We start from the raw sequence: 27,878 nt of genomic DNA, 5'->3' as shown, positions 1-27,878 counted from the left end.
CGGACAGAGGGAGAGAGGAGGGAGGGAGAGAGAAGAGGGAAGAAATCCAGATGTAGCACATTTCTCTACATACAATTTCTATGTAAACTGCATAATTACATAAGTCTGTATGTTCTATTCTTAGACAATATAAAAAAGTGATAACCTTTAAAAATCATCTCATCTCTTTAGTTTCCTGAGTATACCACACAAAATATTTCTTTTTGGCTGTGCTGTTCTATAAAAGCTTAAAACTGTGCCAGCAAGATGGCTTAGTGGATAAAGGTGCTTACCACCAAGTATAACAACTCAAAACTGAGTCCCAGAACCTATATTATGAAAGAAGAGAACCAAATCCAACGACTTGTCCTCTAATCTTCACACATGAGTATCTGTCTGTCTGTCTCTCATGCATGCACGGACACACCCAAACAGCAAGTATTTATCCTATTCGAACAATCAAAATAAAGGTTACCACTTACAGCAATTATGAGCCTGTAAAAGGCAATTTTTACAACTAAGAAAATAATCCAAAAACAATCCAAAACTTCAAATATTTTAAGATGAGACAGAGATTTCCTAGATTTGTACAAATACACACACACACACACACACACACACACACACACACACACAGTGCTTTTCACAGAGTAAGCTATTTATAAATTGAGTAATTTGTTAAATCTCATTCCAATAGATTTCAATTGCTTCAAAAGTATACAATAAATGCATAATTATTCACATAAAAATTCAAATGCGGCAGTATAAAAGAGAAATATACCATTTCATTTCTCTACTGCTAGGTTTTACCTTGGAATTGAGCTTTCTTTGATTTTTGGACTAGAGTTCCGAACCTAAGTGTCTTTGAATAACTGACAATGTCTTTGTGGACGCATGATTACTGATCAATATTTTTTAAGATTTCTTTGTTTTTATTTATGTGACTGTAAGCCTGGCATTGTGTGTGCTCCATATGCATGCTTGATGTCCACAGAGTCCAGAAGAGGGCATCAAATTTTCTGAACTTGGAGTTACAGACAGTTATGAGCTAACATATGGGTGCTGGGAACTGAACTCTGGTCCTCTCCAAGAACAGTAAGTTCTACAGTTCCTATTCACTAATATTTATAATAATCAGAATGTTGGTTTATCCTAATATATACAGTGTTGGTAAGAGGGCATCAGTTTGAAAAACAACCAGTGTGCGTGCTCCCTTTTAACAAAAACCTTAAGTAATCCTAAGAGGAACAAGGAATGCGTTTATTGAACCACAGGAGGACTTTTCTAACTGCTAGCACTTGCAGATCCTTCTCCAGTATGTGCATGGTGTGTAATGCATATGTATTTATGTGTTCCCATTTGTGAGAGCACATGCTTGCAGGTACATGTACTCATGTGTGGATGGCAGCGTCCACCACCGCTGTCCTCAAGCACTCGCCACTTCATTTTACGCCCACCTGGGATTTACATGGGTGCAAGGGACCCAAACTCTGGTCCTCTGTTTCTCTTGCTTGTGCAGCAAACACTGTACGCACTGAGCCATCTCCCCAGATCCCCGGGGTCACTGTTAAGGGCTACTCTATATAAAGAGAATAAAGGGGGAACAAACTCCAAAAGTTAGCGCGCTAAGTTCCAGGTTAATAAGGCATTAACCTTTGCAGCCATTCAATTCTTGTATCTAAGAAAATTTGATTACATTCCCACTTCAAAAAGGCCAAACAATCGCAGAGAAAGATCTTCACATTATCGGCCCATGTTATGTTTCCTTAGAGCAGACCACTGGGGTGATTCAATTAAACTTCAGGTTAATCCCTTTAAAGTCTACTGTGATAGCTCTAGCAGGACAAGCAGAGATATTATACTCAATAACAATATAATTTCAGACAAAATTCCCAGAATGAATTTAAACGCTAAAGCTAAAAAGGTAAATAATGATATTCCATTTATTTCCGATTTAGAGACTTCCTGGCTCTCCACTCTCTTTGAATTAAAGCTTCAATGTCTTCCACTGCTGTATGATTCAATAGAGTAGCCTCACTCATTTCAACATCACAGCTTTATTACCTCATTCCAAACACTAGCAAGGACTCCTTGACTTAGTCCGAATTTTGTTCTCCCAACCCTGCTTTTAAAATTGGCTTCCCAGAAGCTGTAGATATAGGTCAGTGCTAGAGTGTTTGTCTTGCATGTGTAAGGGCCTGCATCATTTACACATAAAGACACCAACAACATGGTATATATAACCTCACAAGTTATGATCCAGAAAATTTAAACCTTTAAATTCTTTGAAAAGTGATCAGGATTTGTGTATTTCCATATTGAACTACATTCTGACTATAAATTATGTCTGGACAAAGGCAGACACCATTTTATAAATGGTGCGTAGAAGAAATGAATCCACTTTTGAGGGCCTCTGAGACAAACAATTGGAGGCACCTCTATAAGGAAAAAAACCCATAAAACTACAAATAGCAAAATTCTATACAAAAATAAGTAGTCTGAATATAAAACAAAAATTACAAGTTACACTGGGCCATTGAGGTACAAGCCTGTAATTCCAACACTCGCAAGTAGAGGGATCCAGAGTTGAAGGCCAAGTGTGTCCACACTTTGGTCTTCATTCTTCTTGAGTTTCATGTGTTTAGCAAATTGTATCTTATATCTTGAGTATTCTAAGTTTCTGGGCTAATATCCACCTATCAGTGAGTACATATTGTGTGAGTTCTTTTGTGATTGGGTTACCTCACTCAGGATGATGCCCTCCAGGTCCATCCATTTGCCTAGGAATTTCATAAATTCATTCTTTTCAATAGCTGAGTAGTACTCCATTGTACTGTAAATGTACTACATTTTCTATATCCATTTCTGTTGAGGGGCATCTGGGTTCTTTCCAGCTTCTGGCTATTATAAATAAGGCTGCTATGAACATAGTGGAGCATGTCTCCTTACTGGTTGAAACATCTTCTGGATATACGCCCAGGAGAGGTATTGAGGGATCCTCTGGTAGTACTATGTCATGACACTTTGCCCCTTCTTAGAATTGGGAACAAAACACCCATGGAAGGAGTTACAGAGACACAGTTTGGAGCTGTGACAAAAGGATGGACCATCTAGAGATGCCATATCCGAGGATCCATCCCATAATCAGCCTCCAAACGCTGACACCATTGCATACACTAGCAAGATTTTGCTGAAAGGACCCAGATATAGCTGTCTCTTGTGAGACTATGCAGGGGCCTAGCAAACACAGAAGTGGAAGCTCACAGTCAGCTATTGGATGGATCACAGGGCCTCCAGTGGAGGAGCTAGAGAAAGTAACCAAGGAGCTAAAGGGATCTGCAACCCTATAGGTGGAACAACAATATGAAATACCCAGTACCCCCCCCCCCAAGAGCTCCTGTCTCTAGCTGCATATGTATCAGAAGATGGCCTAGTTGGCCATCAGTGGAAAGAGAGGCCCATTGGTCGTGCAAACTTTATATGCCTCAGTATCGGGGAACGCCAGGGCCAAGAAGTGGGAGTGGGTGGGTGGGGGAGCGTGTGGGGGAATTTTGGGATAGCATTGGAAATGTAAATGAAATAAATACCTAATAAAAAACAAACAAACAAACAAAGAGTTGAAGGCCAGCCTGAGCCAAACAGCAAGCCTGTCACACACGTACATGCAAATAAACTACAAATTACAAACTTCTTTTAAATCTTTTTTTTTACTACATGTGTGTGAGAGTGAGTGAGAGAGCAAGGGAGTGAGTGAGAGAAAGAACACAAATTATAAACTTTCCAGAGATAAAGGTTTAGTCAGGTATGGTGGTACCTAGCACTAGAAATAAAGAAGCCAGTGGTTCTCTAAGACTTGGAGGCTAGACTATACTGAGAGTTCCAGAACATCCAAGGCTACATAGTGACAGTCTGGTAAACACAGAAAAAGATGTCACAAACTTCCATAAAACTAACATTTTAATTAATGATATCTGAAACATCTCTATAACTAAGTTTCTTTACCTATACTTTCAACTATAGTTATTTGGTCTTGATGATTTTATAAAATAATTCCATTTTTCCTGCAGACTGTCTGTTCTATAATGCTGGTGACAGAATGCTGTATCTATCCCTAAGCATCACTAGTCCTAGAATATTTGTTCAGCCATTGTTTGAAAGATCCTTTCCAGCATTACAATTAAACATTCAGTTTTCATAGCTGCTGGCAAGTTGGAGGAAAGTCCTGAGTTTCTTTCATACATAAGTTATAAGATTTCAGGGCGTTTCATAATCCCTTGTGCAGTGACTAATCTTATATACTCTCTAAGGTAATTCTATTCTTTATTTTTTTATAAAAATAGTTATATACAATGATATAAATTTATGTAAAATTATAGTTTTCTATCAGGCCTAGCATCTACATGCTAAGATCCTTGGGGAGGCAGCACAACAGATAGGGAGTCATTCCTATACCATAATTCCTAATGAAAGCCTCACTAAAAAGATCTAACCAAGGACCAACCACCCAAAGCCAAATAGCCTAGTAACCTTAGCTCAGTATATCTCCAACTCGACCAGCCCAGCCTCAGATCATCCAAACGTTCATATATACTCCAGCCATTCAACACAAAGGGAGCCTTTGTTAAGAGGGAGAGAGGAAGTGGAAAGGACAGTAGTCTATTAAAAGACTGTTAAAATTGCTTTTGCAAACTGTACAAACCATGACCGTGGGCGTCGTAGTAGCATATATTTGCAATCCCTGCCCTTAGGAGACTGAGGCAAGCTCAAACCCTGCCTTGGCTACACAAAGAGAACCTATATCATCACTTCTTAACCTTTGGCTAAGTTCCAACATAAAAACAAAATAAGTCAGGCAGAGTGAAGCAAGCATACAAACATACAGAAGGTCACGATTTCAAAGCCAGCTTGGGTTATAGTAAGGCCCAGTCTCAAAGCAAGCAAACAAAACACATATTCATACGAGCACATCTGAGACTATTTCCAGAGTCTTAAAGGGAAGTTAATGCAGACAGAAGCTCTGAACTAAAGTTTCATTAACTTCTCAATAAATCTCTGAGTCTAAAGGCTTAATAGTAAAATATTTTTTCAAAGGAAAGGGAAAAAGGTCACAATGTACCCTATTTAATAAGAAGCTTTTGACAGAGACTGAGGAGAGGCAAAGTTGGAAAAGGCTGATGTGTTTCTTTTCAGGTTCAGCAATCAAATTACAAATGTGCCCTGGAAAGTACAGCCATCAGGATCTATCACTAGGATTCATATAACTCCCAAAGTGCTTTCATATTACAGTCCCATTCTTCCGCCTTTACTCTTTAATCAAGATGCACTTACATTTGTCTGGCTTTAAACAGACCTTATTAGAAGTGGAAATAGCGATTTTACATCTGAGTGGGGCACAGGTAGCCTGCTTTGTGAAATAGCAATGTGCTTGAAAATATTAAAATAGAATCTAGCTGGGGATGGAGGGTTTTCTAGCATACACAAAGCCTAACTTTCAATCTGTAACACCACAAAAAGGCTGCCTCTAATATGGTGGCCTATATTCTCAGTACTTCAGAGTAAGAGAGGAAGATCAAAAGTTCAAGGACATTCTCAGCTACAGACTGAGTTTGAGACTGACCTGGTATATCTGACTCTGCCTGAAGAAACAGTACAGGGGTCGGAAGAGCTAGGTTAAGAGCACCGTCTGTTCTTTCAGAGGACCCAGATTCACTTCCCAGTACCAATTGGGTAGCTCCTAACTGCCCGTAACTCCAGTTCCAGCCAACCCAACATCCTTTCAGTCTCTTCCAGTGTGTGCTCACATGTGGAGCACACACACACATTCAAGCACACATACATAAAACAAATTAAATGCATAAGTATTTTTGTTAAGTGGAATCTAGACCTACAGTTATGTATAGATGTTTTAACAGAAACAAATATTCAATAGAGGTAACTAGACATGGGTTAAAGGTTTTGGAAAAATATGTAAGTTGTCAGTAGACAGCAAGTAACCAAGCTGAAGAAAAATTAGGTGGGCTAGCATCTGTGCTTAAATGGCTTGACTGCAATTAGCACAGATACAGGTGTAGATCTGGCTTCTGTTCTGGCCTCCTGGACCAAAGCTACCTTAACTCAAGTGGAGCTAAAACTGTTCATTTACGAATATACAAAGTAGAGGTGCCATACATATTACTCATTGAAATGAACTCATTTTAAAGCTTTAAGCCTGAAGGATGCACACTTGCTATCTTCCCTAACTGACAAACCGCGAAGCATTCATCTAATTTGATAAAGCTATAATTCATAAATATCATGTAAACATTTTTTTTCTTACAAATTTGGCTATTGGGGGAGATAAGTGTATTTAGGAAACCTGTAGCACAGGAAATAAATGGGATAATTACCCCCTCACTTCTCAGCCTTTCCAACCTGGTTCTCTTGCCAAAGAACATGAAAGTCAGCCATACTAATCCTTACTGGGTTGTTGATAAAACGTAAAGGAATCAGGCCAAAGTAGAAAATTAATAAGCTTTAAAAAAAATCTATATCTGAAGCATGTGAAGATGGCAAGTTCATGCCTAGGTATTGACATGGATGCCTCTGCGAAGAAAACTTCAGGCAACACAAATGTAAGACAGGAGGGAAGCTTAAGGACAGCTATCTGTTTAGCCTTGGCTGATCAGAGTCGGGGCAGCAGGACACAGTTTCCCACTAGGCAAATACTAAGCTGAACCCACAGTTTGTTCCATCTGCTCTAACCAACAGTAGCAAAGAGATGGAGAAAAGTACCTGCAGATCCCTATTCAAAAAAAGAGAAGCCAAACACACATGAATACTCTCACATGACTCTTGAGTTAAGGAAATTCAAACAGAATCATGATGTGCCACTTAGTCGATATTTTGTAATCAAAACAAAGTGAACAAATCAGTCTATTCAAGATGCCGAGAAGAATCATGAACAAGAATATTATATATAGACAATAATGTATAAATCCTGTATTTCTCTGAAAAACCAAAACCATCTGACATCTCTGGTGATTACGTAGTTAAGGATTTAGATGAAGCAGAGACCAGGTAAGTATATAATCTAGGGCTACACAAAACTTCTAGATCCAATGTAATAGCGATATTCTCATAAAAAGAAATCTGGTTGAATCCTCAATTTTAAACTATGTGCTAAATTGGCTGTATATTTGGACAAAGCTCCTTTTAAAATATTACCATCTGGAAGCTTCTACCTGTGAACTGGCACCCTGGAGGGTGAGGCAAGAGGATTGCCACAAGTATGAGGCCAGCTATAGCTATGCACTGTGGCCACAGAGTGAGACCCCATCTCAAAAACATCTGCTCTTAGTAGTATGTCTAAAAATGCAATGTTTGCATGTGGATCTCAACTGCTCACAGGAAAGCATTCTGGGATTGAAGCAAGATGATCAAAATCCGAAGTGGCATTTACTTTCCAACAGCATTATAATGAGTACTGCATAAAAGCAAAATTACAGAAAACCTCCAAAATATACAACCATCACTATAAGGTAAATTTTTAAACAGTGAAAACAAATATTAAGATGCCAGATGCACTGAACAAATGAAAACAAAATCTAGCAAGAACACTACATACTGGAATTAACTTATTAAGCTCCAGCAGAAAGAAAAAATAAACATGCTCAAGTGTAAACAATCTGTAGCTTAATAGTTAAGAAAACCGTTCTGTATACTATTGTTCTGATAATAGGAATCTTCAAACAAGTTCTTTGTGAGCCAGAGTCTTGCTATGTGACCCATTTTAAACTGGAACTTGCTAATAAAGCCCAGCCAGCCTCATCTTAACAACTGTCCTGCCTCCTCCCAAGCACGCGCAGGCATCTTTAACACTCTGACAAGAAAGGGGCTCTTTGTTCATTTCCTTGACCTCTATGGAGGTCCTAAGCTGCAGGACAGCGGAGTATGGGTGTGTGGGAAACTGCTGAAATGAGATAAATTAATCTCAGTGCTGAGACTCTCAAAAGGCTACAAGAGATAGGAGTAAGGTCTAAACGAGGACGGGAACAATTGAACCATCTCCATAGCTCCCTTGGTTTGGAGCCTTACCCCTTATCAAACTCAGTTCCCAGCTCCCACATAAATATTCGGATATGATATCATACACCAGTAATCCTAGTACTGAGGAGAAAGACACAAGAGAATCTCCGGGGTGTGCTAAGCTAGCAAATGTAGCCAACTGGTAAGCTTCAGGCTTCTAAGAGACCCTACCTAAAAATTCAAGTTGGAGAGCATTCAGGAAGACAGTGGCATGAAGATATCTAGCTTCTATGAGTACAGAGACACATACATTCATATATCACATATACAGAAATATGTGCGTTTAGTTCTTTTAAAAATTAAGCTTGAGCTGGGAGTGGTGGCACACGCCTTTGATCCCAGCACTCAGGAGGCAGAGGCAGGCGGATTTCTGAGTTCGAGGCCAGCCTGGTCTACAAAGTGAGTTCCAGGACAGCCAGGGCTATACAGAGAAACCCTGTCTCGAAAAAAAAAAATTAAGCTTGAAGCCAGACACTGTGGCACACACCTCTAACCCCAGCATTTGGGAAACAGAGGCAGGAGAATCACTGCAAATTCCAGGCCAGACTAGGCTTCAGAGACCCCGCCTCAAAATACAAAAGGAAAAAAAAAAAAAAAACAGAGGCTGCAGGGAAGGCTCAGTGGTTAAGAGAACTGACTGCTATCCCAGAGGATACTAGTTTAATTCCTGGCATGCACATGGCACCTCACAACCATCTGTAACTCCAGTTCAAGAGAATCTGGTGGCCTTATCTGGCCTGAAAGGCACCTCATGCACATGGTACACAGATATAGATATATGAAGACAAAACACCCATACACAAAAAATAAAATAAAACATTTAAATAAAAAACAATCAAAAGGCATGGAAATAGCCATCAGCATACAGATATAGTAGTAATTATAATGCACTAGTCAGGGGCTCTGCCTTACTACATACAATAGGCAGGAAGGCCTAGACCAACTGCAGCAGGAGCACAACAGCTGACCAAATTCAACTGGTAACAATGTGACACAAACACACAGCAAGGTCTAGCGTAGACCTGGGGGTCTCTTGCACTGGTCTCTCTACTTCTGTATATCTGAAACACTTCTTAAATAAATTCATAAAATACTTCATTAAAGTATTCTTAGCCAGGCAAGATGGCTTAGGTTTATAATCCTAGTACTTGGAAGACTGAAGTGGGAAAATCAGGAGTTCAAGGATAGCCTTGAATGCACATCAGATTCAAGGTCAGCCTGAGCTACATAGACCAGGTTTCAAACAAATATACAAAACAATGAAAAATACTCTTAAGAAAATGTCAAGCAACTAGCAAGCAGGGCAGCCCCCATCTATACTCGTAGCATCTCGTAGCACTCGGGAGGCTGAGACAGATAAAACACAATTTTGAGGTTAGCTTAAGCTATATTATAAGCCCATGACAAGCCTGGCTACACGAATAGACCCTGCCCTGATAGCCACCTCCAAAGTGAAATATAATACCAAAAAATAGAAAGGTCGGCCACAGGCGCCCCCTACAGTGTTGGGAAGGCTTTTTAACAGCCGAGCTTCAGCAGTCATACAGCCAGGCCTATAATCCCAGCATTCTGAAAACTGAGGAAGATTTATAGTTTGAGGTACAACTAGGACCCAGACTGCCAGGCCAGCCTAGCACAATATCTTTTCAAAACCCCCCAAAGAAGTAAAAGTGAATAACCGGCTAGGCATACAGCTTAGTGATAGAGCTCTTGCCTATCATGTGCAAGGCCCTAAATTCAAACTGCAATCCTGCCGCCCAAAAGGCAAATACCTGAACATTAATTGGAAGCACAGTGTAGTGAGAAAGCTAATGCTCAAAGAATGTTAAATAATAATGACGTATAATGTTCTATAAATTTCATATCGACCATATTCATAAATGACCACCATACTATAAAAGAGAAACTCCTAGCTCGTTCTCTGAGATTAGATATTTTCATCCAGCATTAAGGTAAAAGTAAACCTGGTCATGACCTATCTATAGACCTATAATTCTAGCCCTTCGGGGAGGTTGAGGCAGGAGGATCCTGCGCTCAAGGCCATTTTGGGTGACACAACAAGACCCTTTACCAAATGAAAAGGAACAAAAAGCACACATATATTACCACACTGGAGTCCATATTTGAACAGTGTCCTTTTTCTTTGCTTTTTTGGGGGTAGACTTGGACTGATCATGTTATCCAGACTGGTCTATAGACTCCTGGACTCCTGCCTCAACAATGTGTGATTTTCCTTCTTTAAAACAGAATTAATTGTAGTAGTAGTAGTAGTAGTAGTAGTAATAAATTATAATAATGATTCACATAGATTATTTAGTATCGGAGTTAGTGTAATAATATTCTTTTTTGTCAAAGGTGTTGGTGTGATTGCTTCAATTCCAGTATTATAAGTTATTCTTTTCTTTAAAGATTGATTTATTTATTTAATGTATGTGAGTACACTGTAGCTGTCTTCAGACACCCCAGAAGAGGACATCAGATCCCATTACAGATGGTTGTGAGCTACCATGTCATTGCTGGGAATTGAACTCAGGACCTCTGGAAGAGCAGTCAGTGCTCTTAACCACTAAGCCAACCTCCAGCCCTAGAAGCTATTCTTAACACAATTCTTGTTGATGGCATCTTACTAATTTACAAAGAGTAACTTACTTTAATGTGATGGACACCATTCACTTTCCCAATCTGCTGTTCAATGGTCCGGACACAGGAAATACATGTCATTCCCTCAACAGTGATAGTAATTGAATTTGCATCCACACTTGGCTCCATTTTGATGTCTTTACATTCCTGTTAGGGACAATAAAATCATTAATTTAACCATAGAAATAATCTTTACTTACCTTTTCCCACATGCCTCCAGTTGAAAATGTGCTAATAATAAAATATGCATTTGTTTATACTTGTTGAGGAGAAAGTTTTAACCAACCTTTGATTAAATAAAGGAAAGTAGATTCTATGGCTAAGCTAATAAAAAACATACAACACTCCAAATAATGAATTTGATTTGCCTCGGGACCAACAAAATAGCTCAGTGGGTATGGGAATTTTGTGCCAAACCTGGTGATCTGAGTTCAAGGCCCCAGAAACAACTCTCTAAAATTGTTCTCTGACATCTACACGTAGGCACATACGTGTACACATACACAATAAATACATAAGCAAAATATAAGACACTTGCCCTTATAAACTACTTTCCTGACTAAGAAACATATCATCTCAGGTAATACTCATACGGTCCTACATAATTTCCCGTCTGCACACTTCAAACTGACCTCTCTGACCTTCAACCATTCACCACACATGACTCTGTGCCTGTCACACTGCCATTCATGGCCTTTAGTTTGAGCTATTTTCTTAGTTTCGGGTGGCTTTTAGAAATGTGCTTAGCTAATTTTCTGATCCCTTTTAAGTCTTTAACCTTTGTAATGAAGGCGTATGTCAACACCATGTTTAAAATGGCAACTTAAAGCCGTTCAACACAAACAGCCTGGTTCCCCTTCCCTCTATTGTTTTCTATAGAACGCCCTCCCCATCGTCTAACATGTAGCTCAAAACCTTGCTGATTTACTCTGCTCATTGCTTACCAAAGTCCTCTGATACCTTAGAATGCAGCCCTTCAGTTCTCAACCTGTGGGGTGTGACCCTTTTGGGGGTCAAATGACCCTTTTCAGGAGTCGCCTACGACCATTGGAAAACACAGATATCTATATAACAATTCATAACAGTACCAAATTACAGTTGAAAAGTAGCAAGAAAAATAATTTTACGGTTGGAGTCAGCATAACATGAAGAACTGTATTAAAGGGTTACAGCCTTAGGAAGAGTGCAGACCACTGCTATAGTGTGTTTATAACATATTCACAGACTCTTCTCCCTTCTAGAGACAGACTTCAAGTCCTTTCACAAGTGTATCTTAGACTTGGTGATGCTGCCAGTGAATAGATTACAATGCACATGACAAAATATAATTTCCAAGACTAGCTCACAAAAGGCATTGTGGACTACGGGTGTGGTGGTGCATCCTGTGATCTCAGGACTTGGGAGGCTATGGCAGGAGGATATCAAGAACATCCTGATCTATATAAAGAATTCAAGGCCAGGTACTGGAGAGATAACTATTCAGTCAAGAACCCTGGCTACTCTTCCGGAAAGCCTGGATTTAACTTCCAGCATCCACAGCCATCTGTAGTTCAAGTTTCAGGGAATCCAACACTACTTCTGCCCTTCTCGAGCACCAGGCCCACATGGTACACAGACATACATGCAGGCAAAATACCCATCCACATAAAATAAAATATTTTAAGAAATAGTTCAAGATCAGTCCAACTTATATAGTAACAATTAGAGTCAAATAAATAAGAGGGGAGGGAAATGCGTGTTTGCTTATGTGTGCACATGCACATGTACACAAGAGAGATCAGAGGACAACTTGTAGGAATTAGTTCTGTCTTTTCACCATGTGGGTTCCAGGGGACCAAACTCAGGCTTGTTGTCAAGCCCCTTTAATTCCGCCATTCCACTGGCCCCAGGTGTTCACTTTAAAACTGGAATATAATTCACAAGCTAAGAAACTTAAGTCTTTCAAGTGTTTCAGTTCACTGGCTTTTGATACACTGAAAAGATGTACAATCATAGCAATCACATGGTTGTAGAACATCTTCATTTCCCCCGAAAAAGAAGCCCACCCCCCCACCCCCCCGGCTAGCAAGATGGCTGAGCAAGTACAAGTTTCTACCACCAAGCCTGACGGTCTGAATTCAACGCCTGACACTCACACCCTGGAAGGAGGGAGATCAACTTCTCCAAGGTGACCTCTGACCTACACTCACATGTTCTGGCATGTGCATACACACATGCAAAATAATAAAGATGAAATCAACAAAACCCCCACTGTCGCTAGCAGTTGCTCCCACTCTCATGTCCTCAGTCCCTAGAAAATACTGATGTACGTCCTGTCTCTACAGATGTGCCTACACTGGTCATTTCATGTAAATACATTCCCTCAATATGTGGGGTTTTATGTCTAGATTTTTATAGTTAGTGTATTTTCAAAGTACATCAACAAACTGCATATACTGACATTTCATTCTTTTGCTCTTGATGACATCCACTGACACATAAAAGCTTTAAATTTTATGACATCTAAGTTATCAATTTTTTTGCTATTTTTTTTTATTGTGCTGGGGATCAGATCCAGGACTTGCACATACTAAGCCCAGTGCTCTACCACTGATCGTACCCTACATACCCCAAGTTACATTCTTATATGTGAAGACAATGTTACTCTTGGTAACATTTTTAAGCTTTGAGACAGAGTTGGCATACATCTTACATGTTTAAAGTGTAAAATTCACTGGTTCTTAACATATGCCCCCACATGTGTAGCCATCACAACAGCTAATTTTAGAACAGTGTTATCACTTCATAATGAAACCCTATCCCTTACTATCTCTCCCTAACTCCTGAGGTCATCACTGTTAGTGCTAGGCAAACACTATCTACTTTCTGTATATACAGAATTCCTCTCCTCATTACTTCATACCATTGGAAGCATGTAATATATGACCAGTATCTTTCATTTTGCTTGTTTTCAACTTTAATCCACATTGTAGCACATACCAATACACCATTGCTTTTACAGTTGAATAAATATCCATTTTGATCATCTACTAGTTAGCTGATGGACATTTGAGTCATTTCCATTTTTGGTTCTTATAAATACTGAGGTTATAAATGTTGGTATACATTTTGATTTCCTTTACTTACTACTGAAGAGTGGGCATGTTGTATCACATAAATCTGATGAACTTTCTGAGGAACTGCCAGGGTATATTCCAAAGCAGCTGCATCGCTATGAATTCCCACCAACAGTATATGAGGATACCAGTTTCTTTACCTCCTCAGAGACACTTGCTGCTGACTGCTTCTTATGGTATATCTGTAGAGTGGGGTTAGTTTTATTTCTTGAGACTTTTTTATTTTAATTTTTTTTATTTTTAATCATCCTAAAAATTGAAATTATACTGGCTCTGACTTTTCCCCTAGCCATTCTAATAGGTACAAAAAGATATCGCATGATGGTTTTGATCCAGATTTCCTAATTACTAGTAAGTTAAGCATCTTTTCATGGGTTCAAACCATGAATCAAATCAATCCTTCAAGTTACTTCTTGTTGAGTATTTTGTCACAGAAAGAAACTAAGACAGGCCCTTTAAATGTGTGGAATTTACATACTAGGCAGATGAGAAGAGAATGTCTAAATATAAATGAAAATTCCATTAATGGATTTCCCACTACATCTCAATTTAAGTACAGCAAAGAAAGTACGAATGTATACATTTTTCTTTTGCTTTGTTTTTCAAAACTCTATTTCAATTGAACCTTACATACAAAACTTCAAAGGAATCCATCTCCCTCTTACTGCTAATACATATATATGGACTCATATACAAATCTAATTGACTTTGTAATACATGTTATACCTATCTTTAAATTTTTAAATGTCTTTAAGTATAAAATCAGGACTAACTATTGTAACCTTGTACTGCATTTAGTAAAATGGCTCAGGAAGTAGCATATAAGCAATTTCATATGGTACAGGAAAAAAATGCAGGCTTTGGAAAATCACAATATCAAAGAGACAGGCCTGGCATACAGCTATTAATAATGCGTGACTCTGAGACAAGCATTCAATGACACTGAGGGACTAATGTCTAGTTATTAAAATAGTTTAGTCATTCCCTAAACACAGACAGCAATGGCATTTCTATAAGAACAGCATCATGACTAGACCATCATCTCTGATACAAAACCCAACATGTACACAGCCTAAAACCACTTCTTAAAGTTCATCACAGAAGCACAAACATTAGTTTTAAATTCCTGTAATATAAGGCCTCATGATTTGAAGGTTTCTGGATTCTTAATAAATTTTCATATAGTAAAAATTCAATTCTCTTTTGGATACAGTTACATCCAGATAGATTTTTTTTAAATCCTTATGACAATCAAGGAAATATAAACTAAAAAGAGTAATGAGTATAAATTGTCAAGCAAAATTTACAATCTGACCATACAAGGTACTGATATAGACTAATTCATCTGGCTAATATAAATTACAATTACAGACATTATGAGGTGGCTCACACCTGTAATCTCAGCACTTGGAAGGCAGAGAAAGATAGGACTGTTCTAAGTTTGACCAGTGTCATCCACATAGTGAGTTTTGGGACAATTAGGACTATTAAGTGAGATCCTGTCAGAAAGAATGAAAAGGGGGTGGGGTATGAGAATGGAAAAAAGCCTCACTGAAAGAGTCTTCCTAAGAACTGACATTCCAGAAACAACCTAAATGTCCGTGTCCGTCCATGGGGAAAGAAAACACAGGTCTGTTATAATGTCACGTGGGAGCATGACACAGCAGTTGAAAGCGAGTGAAGTAGAAAAGTGATTCTCAGTGGAAGTGGGAGATAGTGGTGAGGGGGACGATTACTGGCCTCTCAGTGAATACAGGCCAGGGGCACTACCAAGCAACCTGTGATGGAGAAGGAAGTCCTTCATAAAATCTTTTCTGGCCCCAAAGACCAACAGCACAAAGGCTGAAAGACTGAACTAGAGCCAGAGCAACAAGATCAAGCCCAGAAAGCCCAGAATTAAGGGTGAAATACCTGTGAAGGACACAAAAGTTAAAAACAGAAAACAACATTTTCTATTGTGTTTATGTGCATGCATACTTAAGAAGACACGGAGGTTGGAAAGGGCAAAGGAATAGAACAATAGGAGAGCAAAAGGGCAATTCATCTACTGAGGTGCTCAACTTCGGCTGCAGAGTGAACACACACAAGTATGCTATAGACTCTCTCCTCTTCCTACAGGCCTCTCATTTTAACTTTTTCAGTCAAGGTCTTGCTATGTATACCAGAATGGCCCTGAATTCACTATGTAGCACAGGTTCAGGTTGGCCTTGAGCCTCCCAAGTGCTGGGACTAGGAGCATGAAATACTCCCAACTGGGTTTTTTTCCCCTTGAGACAAGATCTTATCTGTCCCAGGCTGGCCTCAAACTCTCAGGTGGTCACAGTCTCCAAAGTACTAGGTTATAAACACACAATAGCATGCCTGACTCCATATATATATATATATATATATATATATATATATATATAGAGAGAGAGAGAGAGAGAGAGAGAGAGACATAGTCTTATTATCTAGCCTAGGCTGATCTAGCCTCAAACTCATGATCCTCCTGCCTCAGACGAACAATATAATGATTTTTAAGATAAGGTCTCACTATGCAGCCCTAGTTGCCTGGAACTCAGAGCTCCTCCTGCTTCTGCCTCCCAAGTGCCAGGATTAGAGGTGTGTGCCACTATGCCTGGCCCTATAATAATTTTTGCAAACAAATAAAGGGCCAAAAAGGAGAAAACAGTGGAGAAGAGATAAGGACTATATGGAAATTAGGAGTTACCGCCAGGGAAATCATTTAGTGAGATAAACATAGAAATAGTCCAAGTCATCCATATCTATAACATCAGAGCTATCTAAACATGGCTGCTTTATTAAACAACAAAAACACGTCTTCTACGACAGTGAGAGCTATACAAAGAAGCCCTGTCTGGAAAAACCAAAAACCAACCACGCAACCAACCACAATGTCTTTTTAGTTAAACAAATGAATACTTTCTAGCAATTCAAACAACACTGAATTAGTTCCCTCCAGCGTAGCTACACAATATTTTCAAATCAATTTAAATTTTCCTACCCATTTGTTTTCACTGCAATATAAACAGACAGAAAAAGTACCAGACACTGTTATTACATATCACACATCCCTTTCTTTTAAATTGTGTAAGCTTTCAAAATGAAAATAAATCCCACTACTTAATCTGTTTTCAAAACAGTAAGTGCTAACTTTCTCTCATCAGACAGCTGTTATTACAGAAGGACTAGGATTCCAGATGAAACAGGTTAAGTATGTAGGAGGTTTGTTTTAAAACATAATGGTTCTTCTCATGGCTATTCCTACAAAATTAGGAGTCAATACTAAAAGAGATATTAGTAAAGTCAAAACAGCACAGAACACTCAAATTTTAAAAAAAGCCATTTGCTTTACTCGTCCTTTTTATGACTCTTACACTAGTCAGAGCATCTCTACAAAGTCAAATGCGAGCAATTACAGGTACCTCAGAGTCCTACCGGACTGCATAGCTGAAAACCTTCACATACATCTCTCAACAATCCTGCTTCATAATAATCAGGATGGTAATCCTTTAAAGTAAGGGAGCTAAGGCTCAGATGCAGTCACACTCACACAGCCAAGGCAGGAAGGGTTCCAGGGCTAATCACAGCATCGAAATGATTAACTTAATAGGGCAATGTTTGCAAAAGCCATAAAACAAAACCAAAGATGAAGCAATGTGGAAGAATGATTGCCCTGGAAAGGAAACAGATGGAGACAGGTTCCTGAGAACCTGATAAATATTCCTCAGGTCTCTCTGAACCTTTTCACACAAGCTAAACAACTACTGCCAGGCCAGGAAGACCAGAAGAAAAGCGCAGGTCTCCACGGAGTGGGAAACTATTTTTGCTTTAGACAGGGCAGCTATCGTGACCTCAAGAAAGTAGGAGGAGATCAGACTGACCTACTTGACATCATGAAATAATCACACATTATCCAACCCTGCTATGACTTAAAAACGGAGTTGGTGAGTCTTAGATTGTAAGAAGACTGGAAACAATCACCTGCTTCAAGCTTGCCAGATACAACTTACAGGCAAATCAAGGACTTCGTGTAATAATATTTTCGCTGCTGTTTTTCAGTTCTGAGGACCTCACCACTAATCAACCCAGCTATCCCCCAATACATCTTTCTTCATGACAGAATATCTACTTTAAAATCCCAAATCACACATGCAACAACATTAAATATCTACGAAATAAACACAGTCAAAATTTAACTCTTCATATACAGTTGAAAAAAAGCTATGTTTCATATTTGTTCGTTGGTTGGAAAGAAGTAAAGCGGAAAAAAAAACCATAATGAAAGCAAGTGTGTCGATGCCCACCTTTAACCCCAGCACTTGGGAGGCAGGTGCAGATTGATCTCTGTGAGTTTAAGGCCAGCCTGGTCTATACAGAGAATTTCAGACAAGTCAAGACTACACAATGAGCCTGTCTCAAAAACAAAACAAAACAAACTGACAAAGTTTGCTGAGGTTAAAAATAACAACTATGACCACATACTTTAAGTATGTCATTATTTTCATAAAAGATAGCACTACATGGATAATGATGATAATTGTTTTACCAAACACAAAAATCTATTAACTTTTTTTTTTTTTTGATCCTATGGCTCAGGGATGACTGCAGAAGGTGGCAACGGAAAGATTGCAAGGGCCAGAAGAACAGGAAGTTTGCTGGGTAATTGTGTCTCCTAGAAACGTCAGAGAAGGTATACCCATGAAAGCTCACCAACATGGATGCCTAAACATGAGCTGAACGAGGATGAAACCAAGAGACATGCCAGAATGGACAGAGGAAAGGCCTATATTCTACAAGTGAGCAATATCCCCGGCCTTAGTAGTGTTAATTATTTAAAAGTCTTGGGCTGAAGAGATAATTCAACAGTTAAGAGCACTGGTGGTTCTTCTTAAGGACCTGGGTTCAATTCCCAGAATCCACATGGTGGCTCACAATCATTGGGAACTCCAATTCTAGATGATCTGATGCTTTTTTCTGGCCTCCACAGTACCAGACATACACGTGTGGTGTGTTTGTGTGTATGTCTGTGTGTGTGTGTGTGTGTAATTTACATATAATTTATATGTGTATACATATATATATATATATATACACACACACATATATACATATATGTGTGTGTGTATATATGGTGCCATATTCATACAAAGGCAAGCACAGTGATGTTCACTTGTAATCCCATCACTGAGGAGGCAGAAATTTCTGATGCTCACTGTCCAAATAGTTTAGCCTCATCAGCAAGGTTCAGGTCCCAGTGAGACACTGAGACTCACAGCAAGGTGGGAAAAGCTTAAAGAACAGCAACCAAAGTTGCAGTCTGACCTCCATATCTTACACATGACAGGGTGGCACAAACGGACATTTTAAAATGTGCATCTTTTAATCCCAGGACTCAGGAGGCAGAGGCAGACTGAGAGGCAGGACTCAGGTCTGAGTTAGAGACTAGGCTGGTCTACAAAGTGAGTTCCAGGACAGCCAAGGCTACACAGAGAAACCCTGTTTCAAAAATCCAAAACAAACAGGCCAATGTCCTCACTAAAGAAGATATACACAGGGAAAAAAATATGTGAAAGGATGCTCTTTCCAGCATTCAGAAGGTTGACGTAAGAGGGTCCTGAGCATGAGGGCAATTCTAGCTCCAGAACCAGACCCTGTCTCCAAAGTGGGGTGGGGGTGGCTGCTTCCTTAATTTATGGACAAAGAAGATGCTAAGATCAATATGAGGGCAGAAATCTTGGAGCACACATACACACATGTGGAAGTCTGAGATATACGTAAGTTACCATCTATCAACTATCACTCTCAACCTTATTTTTGAAGCTAAGATCTCTCACTGAGCCTGAAGACCACTGTTTTGGCTAGCCTAGTTAGCCAGCAAGCTTCCAGCGATTTGCATCCCAGAGCTGAGGCACATGCCACCACGCCTGACTGACATTTATGTCGGTTCTTGAGAGCAAACTTCAGATATTTATGACTCTACAGCAAGCATTTGTACTCACTGAGCCATGGCACCAGCCTCTACAATTGCATAAAAAATTGAAATGTTTTCAGTTGAAAACTGAATATCAGGAGTCAAAATGAAGAAAAAAATTTCTAGAAAACACATGAAATCGAATGAATGAAAACCAATCTGATTGTGTACAGTCCTCATGTGAAAGCTAGTGGAAGGAGTTAGCATGTTATTTTGGAGATGATAGGTTTGCGTGCTTTGTTTAGCCAAAAAATGTTAATCAGTCAGGCCTTACAAAGAGGATAGGCCAGGCTGCAGATTGGCATATTGAAAAGACTGAAGAACTCAGCAACCGGCTTGCCACACTTTTTAACAGCCAAGATGAAATCTGAAATCCAAAAAGGAATAAGAGGAAGAAGAGAAAGAAGAAACCAGAATGGGGAATTGAAGCAAAGAGAAGGAAAACCAAAAGCTACAAGGGACATAACATTGCCTTAGAGAGTTCATGAGTTCTGTAGAGTGGTGTGCTAAAAAGATTTTCCTACTTAATACACATACAGTATAAAATGAATTTTGCTTTCCGTCTGTTTGGCTTTCTTGTCTGCTCTTGGCATGACTGTGTTTTTCTAGAATTGTGGGGTGGGAGGCTGTAGATATATGAATGTAGGAGAGACGAATAGGTGTTGTGTTTATGTGGGTGTGTACATGTATGCACATGAATGGAGAATAGAGATTGAGATCGGGTCTTTCTCAATTTCTTTGTACTTTTTTTTTTTTTTTGAGACAGGATTTCTCACGGGACCAGATTCTCAATGGTTCAGCTAGGTAGGCTATCTGGCCAATGAGATCCAGAGATATACCTATTTCTGCCCCCATACCACTGAGATTACAAACACATGCTGCCTGGCTTTTGTATGTACAGAAAGCACTCCACCTAGCCATGCAGTAGTGGTGGCACATGACTTTAGTTCTAGTACTGGAGAGACAGAGGCAGATAGATCTCTGAATGTCAAGGCCAGTCTAGTCTGCAGAGTGAGTTCCAGAAAAGCCAGGGCTACACAGAGAGCCTGTTTAAAAAAAAAAAAAAAAACAAAAAACAAAGTAACAAACCAGAAAGTACTCCACCAACTGAGCCAACTCCTCAGCTCGGGAGGCTGTGATTTTAACACGGACTTTTGTGGGCTAGGGGTGTGGCTCAGTTAGCAGATGGTGCACTGGGCTCCATTCCTACAGCTGCACAAACCAATTGGGCATGATGGAGCATGCCCTTAACTCCAGGACAAGGCAAGTGGAGGCAGGAGGATTAGAAGCCCAAGGTCATCCTTGAGTACATAGTGAATCTGAGGGAAGCCTCGACTATATGGACCTCCCTTTAAAGAGAAAGAGATAATGTTAACTTTTGGTTATAATGAATTAATCACAAATACAAAAATCCCAATTACTACTAACTTTAAAATATTCCTTTAATCCCAGCACTCAGGAGGCAGAGGCAGGCGGATTTCTGAGTTCGAGGCCAGCCTGGTCTACAAAGTGAGTTCCAGGACAGCCAGAGCTATAAAGAGAAACCCTGTCTTGAAAAACCAAACCAAACCAAAACAAAACAAAACAAATATTCCAGAAGAGGCACTGGCATTAGTCCCTAGAGAAAATGTCCTTACCACTCTGTTCTTGGGATGGGACTTCATTCTGTCCATGGGTCACTGGGTCCTCAAGCTGACTCCCATTTATGTTGATTCTGTAAGCAATCTAATCACCTACTAAGAAATTCCTTTTCTGGCTAGGTGAGTCAGTCATAGTTTATGTTGCTGCAAACAAGAACCAAGCCTAATATGTGTGCAGTAAACAGCAGGTGGCCATTTAAACAAAGATGTAGATCTCTACTTTCATGCAGGAAAAATATTCAGAACACTTTAAGTGAGAAAAGGCGAATTTCACCCTATTAGAAGTTCTCTTAAGCAACCTCCAGCAATTTAGTGGATGGTCTGGCTTCTAACAGTGAATGTTGAGGTTTCCACAGCATGGTTAATTTCTGGGGTCTGCTACTTGAATGCACACTCCACGTTCCAACAGAATTGTCGGCACACTAACAGAGTTGGGTTTGACCTTCAAGCTCTTTGTGCCCGCTGACCTTCTCATGATTGTGGGATAAAATTAAATGCTATGTAAACTGAATAAGAATGTAGGAGAGATTTGTTCTCCATATGAGAACAAAGGTAAATGCTTTAGAATCAGTTACTAAAGGCAAATAGTAAAGCTACAGCCTAAATAGCTGTATAAGATCAACTTTACAATCTGGAAGAACTCTGACATCTTAAATTTGCTTCCTTTTAGTACAGCAGTTCTCAACCTGTGGGGTGTGGCCTCTGGCAAACCTCTATCTCTAAAAATATTTGTTATGATTTATTTTTTAATTTTTTATTTAAACAATGTTTTATTAGATATTTTCTTTATATACATTTCAAATGCTATCCCGAAAGTCCCCCATACCCTCCCCGCCACTCCCCTACCCACCCACTCCCACTTCTTGGCCCTGGTGTTCCCCTGTACTGGGGCATATAAAGTTTGCAATACCAAGGGGCCTCTCTTCCCAGTGATGGCCGACTAGGCCATCTTCTGCTACATATACAGCTAGAGACACAAGCTCAGGGGGTACTGGTCAGTTCATATTGTTGTTCCACCTATAGGGTGCAGACTTTTAACAGTAGAAAAATTAGTTATTAAGTAGCAATGAAAATAATTTTATGATTGGGGGTCCCCACAACATGAGGAACTGTATTAAAGGGTCACAGTGTTAGGAAGGTTGAAAACCACTGTTTTAATATAACCAATTGAGAAACTAGCAATTAGGAATGAAACAATATCAGTATTGTTTTTAGAAAAGAAAATGACACATGCTGCAGGAGTGGCTCAGTGGTCAAGAACACTGGCTACTCTTCCAAAGGACCTATGTCAGTCCCGGCACACACAGAGGCTCATAAATGTCTATAACTCCCGTCCTAGGAGATCTGGTGATACCCCTTCTGGCTTGTTTGGACATACCAGGCACACACACATGGTGCACAGATATGCATGTAGGCAAAACACATAAAACAAATTAAATAAAATAACATAAGATAATAAAAATAAAACATTTTAAAAAGAAAAATGAAGATTTTTAATGACTCCAAACACAAAGAAAAGGCCTTGGCTCTGCATATAAATACTGTTAAATAAGTGAATGTATGTTTAAAAAAAAACACAAAAAACTAGGCTTAACCAGGCATTTTGGCACATGCCTATAATTTCTGCACTTGCAAGGTGTAGGCAGAAGGATCAAGAATCCAAGGTCAACTTCAGAGCAACATAGTGTGTTCCAAGCCAGCCTACACTATATTATATTTCAAGATTTTTTTAAAAAAAAATCTTGGGCTAGAGAAATGGCTCAGCAGTTAAGAACATTTACTACTGCTCTTGCAGAGGACCCTGGTTCAATTTCCAGCACCTACATGATTGCTCAAAACCATCTGTTAACTCTAGATCCAGGGAATATGATGCTCTCTTCTCTTTGCTGAGGGTTCCTGCATGCTCACACATGTGTGCATGCACACACACACCACCCCACTGTATACACACACCACATTAGCCATTTATCTGACAAAACCAGTACCACTGAAAAGGTCCTCAGCAGATTAAGTTGTGACTTCGTTTGTTCTCTTTTACCCTCTTTGAGTTAGAGCTCATTTTCTAAACCTGGCTGATGATCCTTCCTGTTGTATCTATAAGCAATCTAATACCTACCAATAAATTCCCTTCGGATTCAGTGAGTCAAACCATTTGTACTCCTTCTACCTTTAAACTATTGTGAATAATGCTATGATGAATAGCTCTATATAAATATCTGTTCAAGTCTCAGTTTTTAATTTGTTTGGTGTGTGCCCAGAATGAGAACTGGTGAATCATGTGGTAACTGTGTTTAGTTGTTAAGGATTCCCCCATACTGTTTCTACCATAACTAGGCATAGTACACTTTACGAAAATGCACAAGAGTCTTGGTGTATCCTCATCAAGGGTTAATATATACTGGTTGCCAAGTAACATGCTATGGTTTCACATCTCAGAAATTTAAAAGAAAAATGGACAATCAAAACTAAAATATGGGCTGGACACGGTGGTACACAAAGAAACACTGTGTTTAAAAAAAGAACTAAAATATGAATAAAACATAAAGGTATACACTTGATTAACAGTCATTTCCTTTCTTAATTTCCTTTCTTATATAATATAAATATGAATATAACTTAATTTGTTCAATGATGCTCAAATCTGTTCAAATCTCAATGTAGTCTATATTTTTTCTTAATTTCCACACTATGTACTAATCTGAATTTATAACAAGAACTGGTTATAAGATATATTTATATACTCTATTTACTTATTTATTTTTGGCTTACTTGAAACAAGATCCCTCTATGTTGCTTGGGCTCACCTAGAATTTGTTATGTAGCCCCAAACTAGCCTGGAAATTGTAATCCTCCTGCCTCAGCTCCCGAGGGATGTAGTAGCACTGCAGCACCATATTATAGTTTAAATATAAAATATAATAATAGTTTTGATTTCTAGTTCATGAATAATTAGCTTAAGAAGTTCGTATGATAATTTAGAATGAGCTCAAAAGGATCAGGATAAAAAGGCAAACAACTGGTCATTAAGTGAGTGGGCCAAGCTTTATAGAGCATTTCCTTTCACAGTGGTGTAAGAAACTGAAATGTTGTGTATTTCCTTTCTATCAGCTCTTCAAATGTCTAGCTAGCTCTTAGATTTCAACATATTTCTCTAAAATTTCTTCTAAAAGTCATACAAAAGGAGAAGGAAATACAGTATTGTATTTTCAGCACTAGAAACTAGGAGCCAAGTAATAATGATGTAACGCTGACTGTGAGTGAGTACAGCAAAGTAAACAGGCTAGTTATGATGATATAGACAGTATCTAAAATCTACAAACAATTAACTTATCATCTTTAGCAACCTGTTATATCTGTTACAACCAGCAAATCACATACAAAGCCAAACCCATTAGAATAACAGCAGACTTATCAACAGAAACTAAAATCCAAGAGAACATGAGATAATATTCTTCAAGTTCAGAAAGAAAATTACTACCAAACCAAATTAGCATACCCAACACAATTATCCTAATAAAAGAGAACTGAAAATCTTTCATGATTGGCTAGCTGTGGTAGAACATTCCTTTAATCCCAGCACTTGAGACAAAGCAAAATGAGGGGAAGCTCAGCGAGTTCAAGGCCAGCCCAATGAACACAGACTTCCAGGACAGCAAGGGATACATAGTGAGACCGTGTCTGTAAAAATAGTTTCCATGATAAACAAACCAAGACAATTCAGAAGATGCTTGAAAAGAAAGATAAACACATGGAGACAGTCACAGGAAAAGGACAAAAACAACAAAACAACAGCAGGCAATCCACACCTTTCAACAATACCTCTGCGCTGTGATCGTCTCAACTTCCAGTCAAAAGACACAGACCAGTAAACTGGTTACAAAAGATAGGCAAAAATATGTATTGCCTCTAACAAATATCTCACTGGCAAAGATACATGCACAGCTTTAGGGTAAAAAGACTGAAAAAGATACTCCAAGCAAATCGACCTCAAACAGCTATACTAAACCTAACAAAGTAGACAGACCTCAATGAGATGATCATGTCGTTTTTGTCTGAGTTTGTTTATATAGTGGATTACTTGTGATTTACTTTAAATTACGTATTTTGATTGACAGTAAAACTCAAGAGTTACACCTATATCTGTCTTTTCTGCTTCTAACGCCACCATGATACCTGTGATGGTTTGAAAGAGATGGCCCCCATAGGCTTAGTCATCAGTGAGTAGAACTGTTTGGTAAGGATTGGGCAGTATGGCCTTGTTGGAGGAGGTATGTCACTAGAAGTGGACTTTGAGTTTTGAAAAGCCCATATCAGTTTCTCACTTTCTCTTCCCGCTGCCTACAGGTCAGGATATAAAGCACTCAGCTACGTCTCCAGCACCATGTCTACCTACCTGCCTAGCACGGCGATCCCTACCATGATGATAATGGATTAGCCTGTTGAAACTAAGCAAGCCCCCAATTAAATGTTTTCTCTTATACGTTTTTTTGGGTCATGGTGCCTTGTCACCATGTAACTAAGTACCTATGAAAAAGTTTTTAGAATGGAAGGACCAACATTAGATCTGAATTTCACTCTTGACTACACCTATCCTGTAGAACAGAAAATTAAATCATGTACTGTGAATTTCAAACACTTCCTCCAAGAGAGAGAATCAGTGGATGAAAGAGCTGGCAAACAGGGTGAAGGGGCTGAAACTACCAAAAGGAATACAGGCAAAATCACTGTAACATCTGAGATGCCTTTTTCCATGGAAATATCGTACCAAAAAACACATTTTTAAAAAGGATTTTTTTTATTGTATATGTGTAGATGTTTATCTGCATGCATCATCTGCATGCCTGCTACCTGTAGTGGTCAGGAGAGGTGGGCCAGAACAGTATCTCCTGGAACTGGAGTTGTGATAGTTGTGATCCATCACGTGGGTACTTGGAACCAAATCTAGGTCCTCTGTAAGAGCAGCAAGTGCTCTTAACTGCTGAGTCATTTCTCAAGGCTCCCAAAAACATATAAAGAACTATAAGCTATGTGATTGGTTATAAGTAGTGGCTAATGACATAAAGTACAAATTAGCCGGGTGTGGTAGCGCACGCTTTTAATCCCAGCACTTGGGAGGCAGAGGCAGGTGGATTTCTGAGTTTGAGGCCAGCCTGGTCTTCAAAGTGAGTTCCAGGACAGCCAGGGCTATACAGAGAAACCCTGTCTCGAAAAACCAGAAAAAAAAAAGTACAAATTATGTTACTTCCTAATTAACAGGCCTGAAAATAAAGCTTAAAATAATTCATCTGGAATATTTTGTTCATAAATGAAGTTTAGAAACAATAAAATTAAAAATATAAAGCTTATTACTAAAATTCTGTAAGAAATCTAATCTAGGGCTGGTGAGATGGCTCAGTGGGTAAGAGCACCCGACTGCTCTTCCAAAGGTCCGGAGTTCAAATCCCAGCAACCACATGGTGGCTCACAACCATCTGTAATGAGATCTGATTCCCTCTTCTGGAGTGTCTGAAGACAGCTACAGTGTATTTACATATAATAAATAAATAAATAAATATTTAAAAAAAAAAGAAATCTAATCTATAACTTCAGAAATAAAGATTTTAAAATAGGTCTTTAATTTTTCATTACATTTTGTGTGTGTGTGTGTGTGTGTACACATGAATCCCAGGCCATGTGTGAGATAGTCAGAGGGCAGCTTGCAGGAATCTTTTCACTCCTTCTATTATATGGGTCCCAAGAATCATAATCAGGTCAACAGGATAGGTGGCCCCTTTAACCTACTAAGCCATTTCATTGGCCTCTTAACATAGGTGCCTAATAAAGGGAAGAGGTAACCCTCTTATCTGAAGACAATGTTACACTAAGACCACAGAAGAAAAAAGAACTTGGTCAGCTTTTGATGTTTCCATCAGTGACAGCATATCCTAGGAAATTTCAACTCATTATTTCTCTGTTGACCTACTGAGGTAATTTGGCAAATTACCCTTATGCTACCACTTAGCTCTATAATTCTGGGCAATTAGATATATTAGCCTACAGGGACTCTGGTCTACAAACACAGCATAAAGAGTTGTCACGCCAGATTGACATTAAACACTAGGCAACTAAATATGTTATCTAAAATATAGGTTAAGAAAATTTTAAGAAGTCAAAAATAATTAGCCTACATTAGCCTACTATCAGGAATGGCATGAGCTGAAGAGTTGGCTCAGCAGCTAAAAGTACTGGCTGCTATTGCAGAGGATACAGGTTCAATTTCCAGCACTCACATGGTATCTTGTGACCATCTCTGTAACTCTAGTTCCAGGGGAACCCAAAGCCGCCTTTTTGGCACCATCTTTGAGAGCATCAGACATGCACATAGTGTACATAAATATAAAATAATAAATAAATCTATAAAAAGGAATAACATAATTGTCACAAAGCTAATCATTCTCATTAATAGATTTGATCAGTAGCCTATTC

The 27,878-nt window shown here is 39.0% G+C and overlaps 1 protein-coding gene across 4 annotated transcripts in view; it reads right to left on the bottom strand.

Moving 5' to 3' along the window:
* Atp7a (ATPase, Cu++ transporting, alpha polypeptide) overlaps positions 1-27,878 on the bottom strand; it is a 100,938-nt gene that overhangs the window by 47,562 nt on the left and 25,498 nt on the right. For all 4 annotated transcript variants that reach the window (NM_001109757.2, NM_009726.5, XM_030251205.1 and 1 more), the window contains exon 2: positions 10,693-10,830. In NM_001109757.2, the coding sequence (NP_001103227.1) occupies positions 10,693-10,812 (120 nt within the window). In that variant the 5' untranslated portion in view covers positions 10,813-10,830. The remainder of the gene's footprint in view (positions 1-10,692; positions 10,831-27,878) is intronic.

Source organism: Mus musculus, chromosome X (assembly GCF_000001635.26).
Source record: "Mus musculus strain C57BL/6J chromosome X, GRCm38.p6 C57BL/6J".
Taxonomy (NCBI): Eukaryota; Metazoa; Chordata; class Mammalia; order Rodentia; family Muridae; genus Mus; species Mus musculus.
Note: the sequence above shows the minus strand (reverse complement) of the source record. Positions and strands in the feature narration are given on the sequence as shown.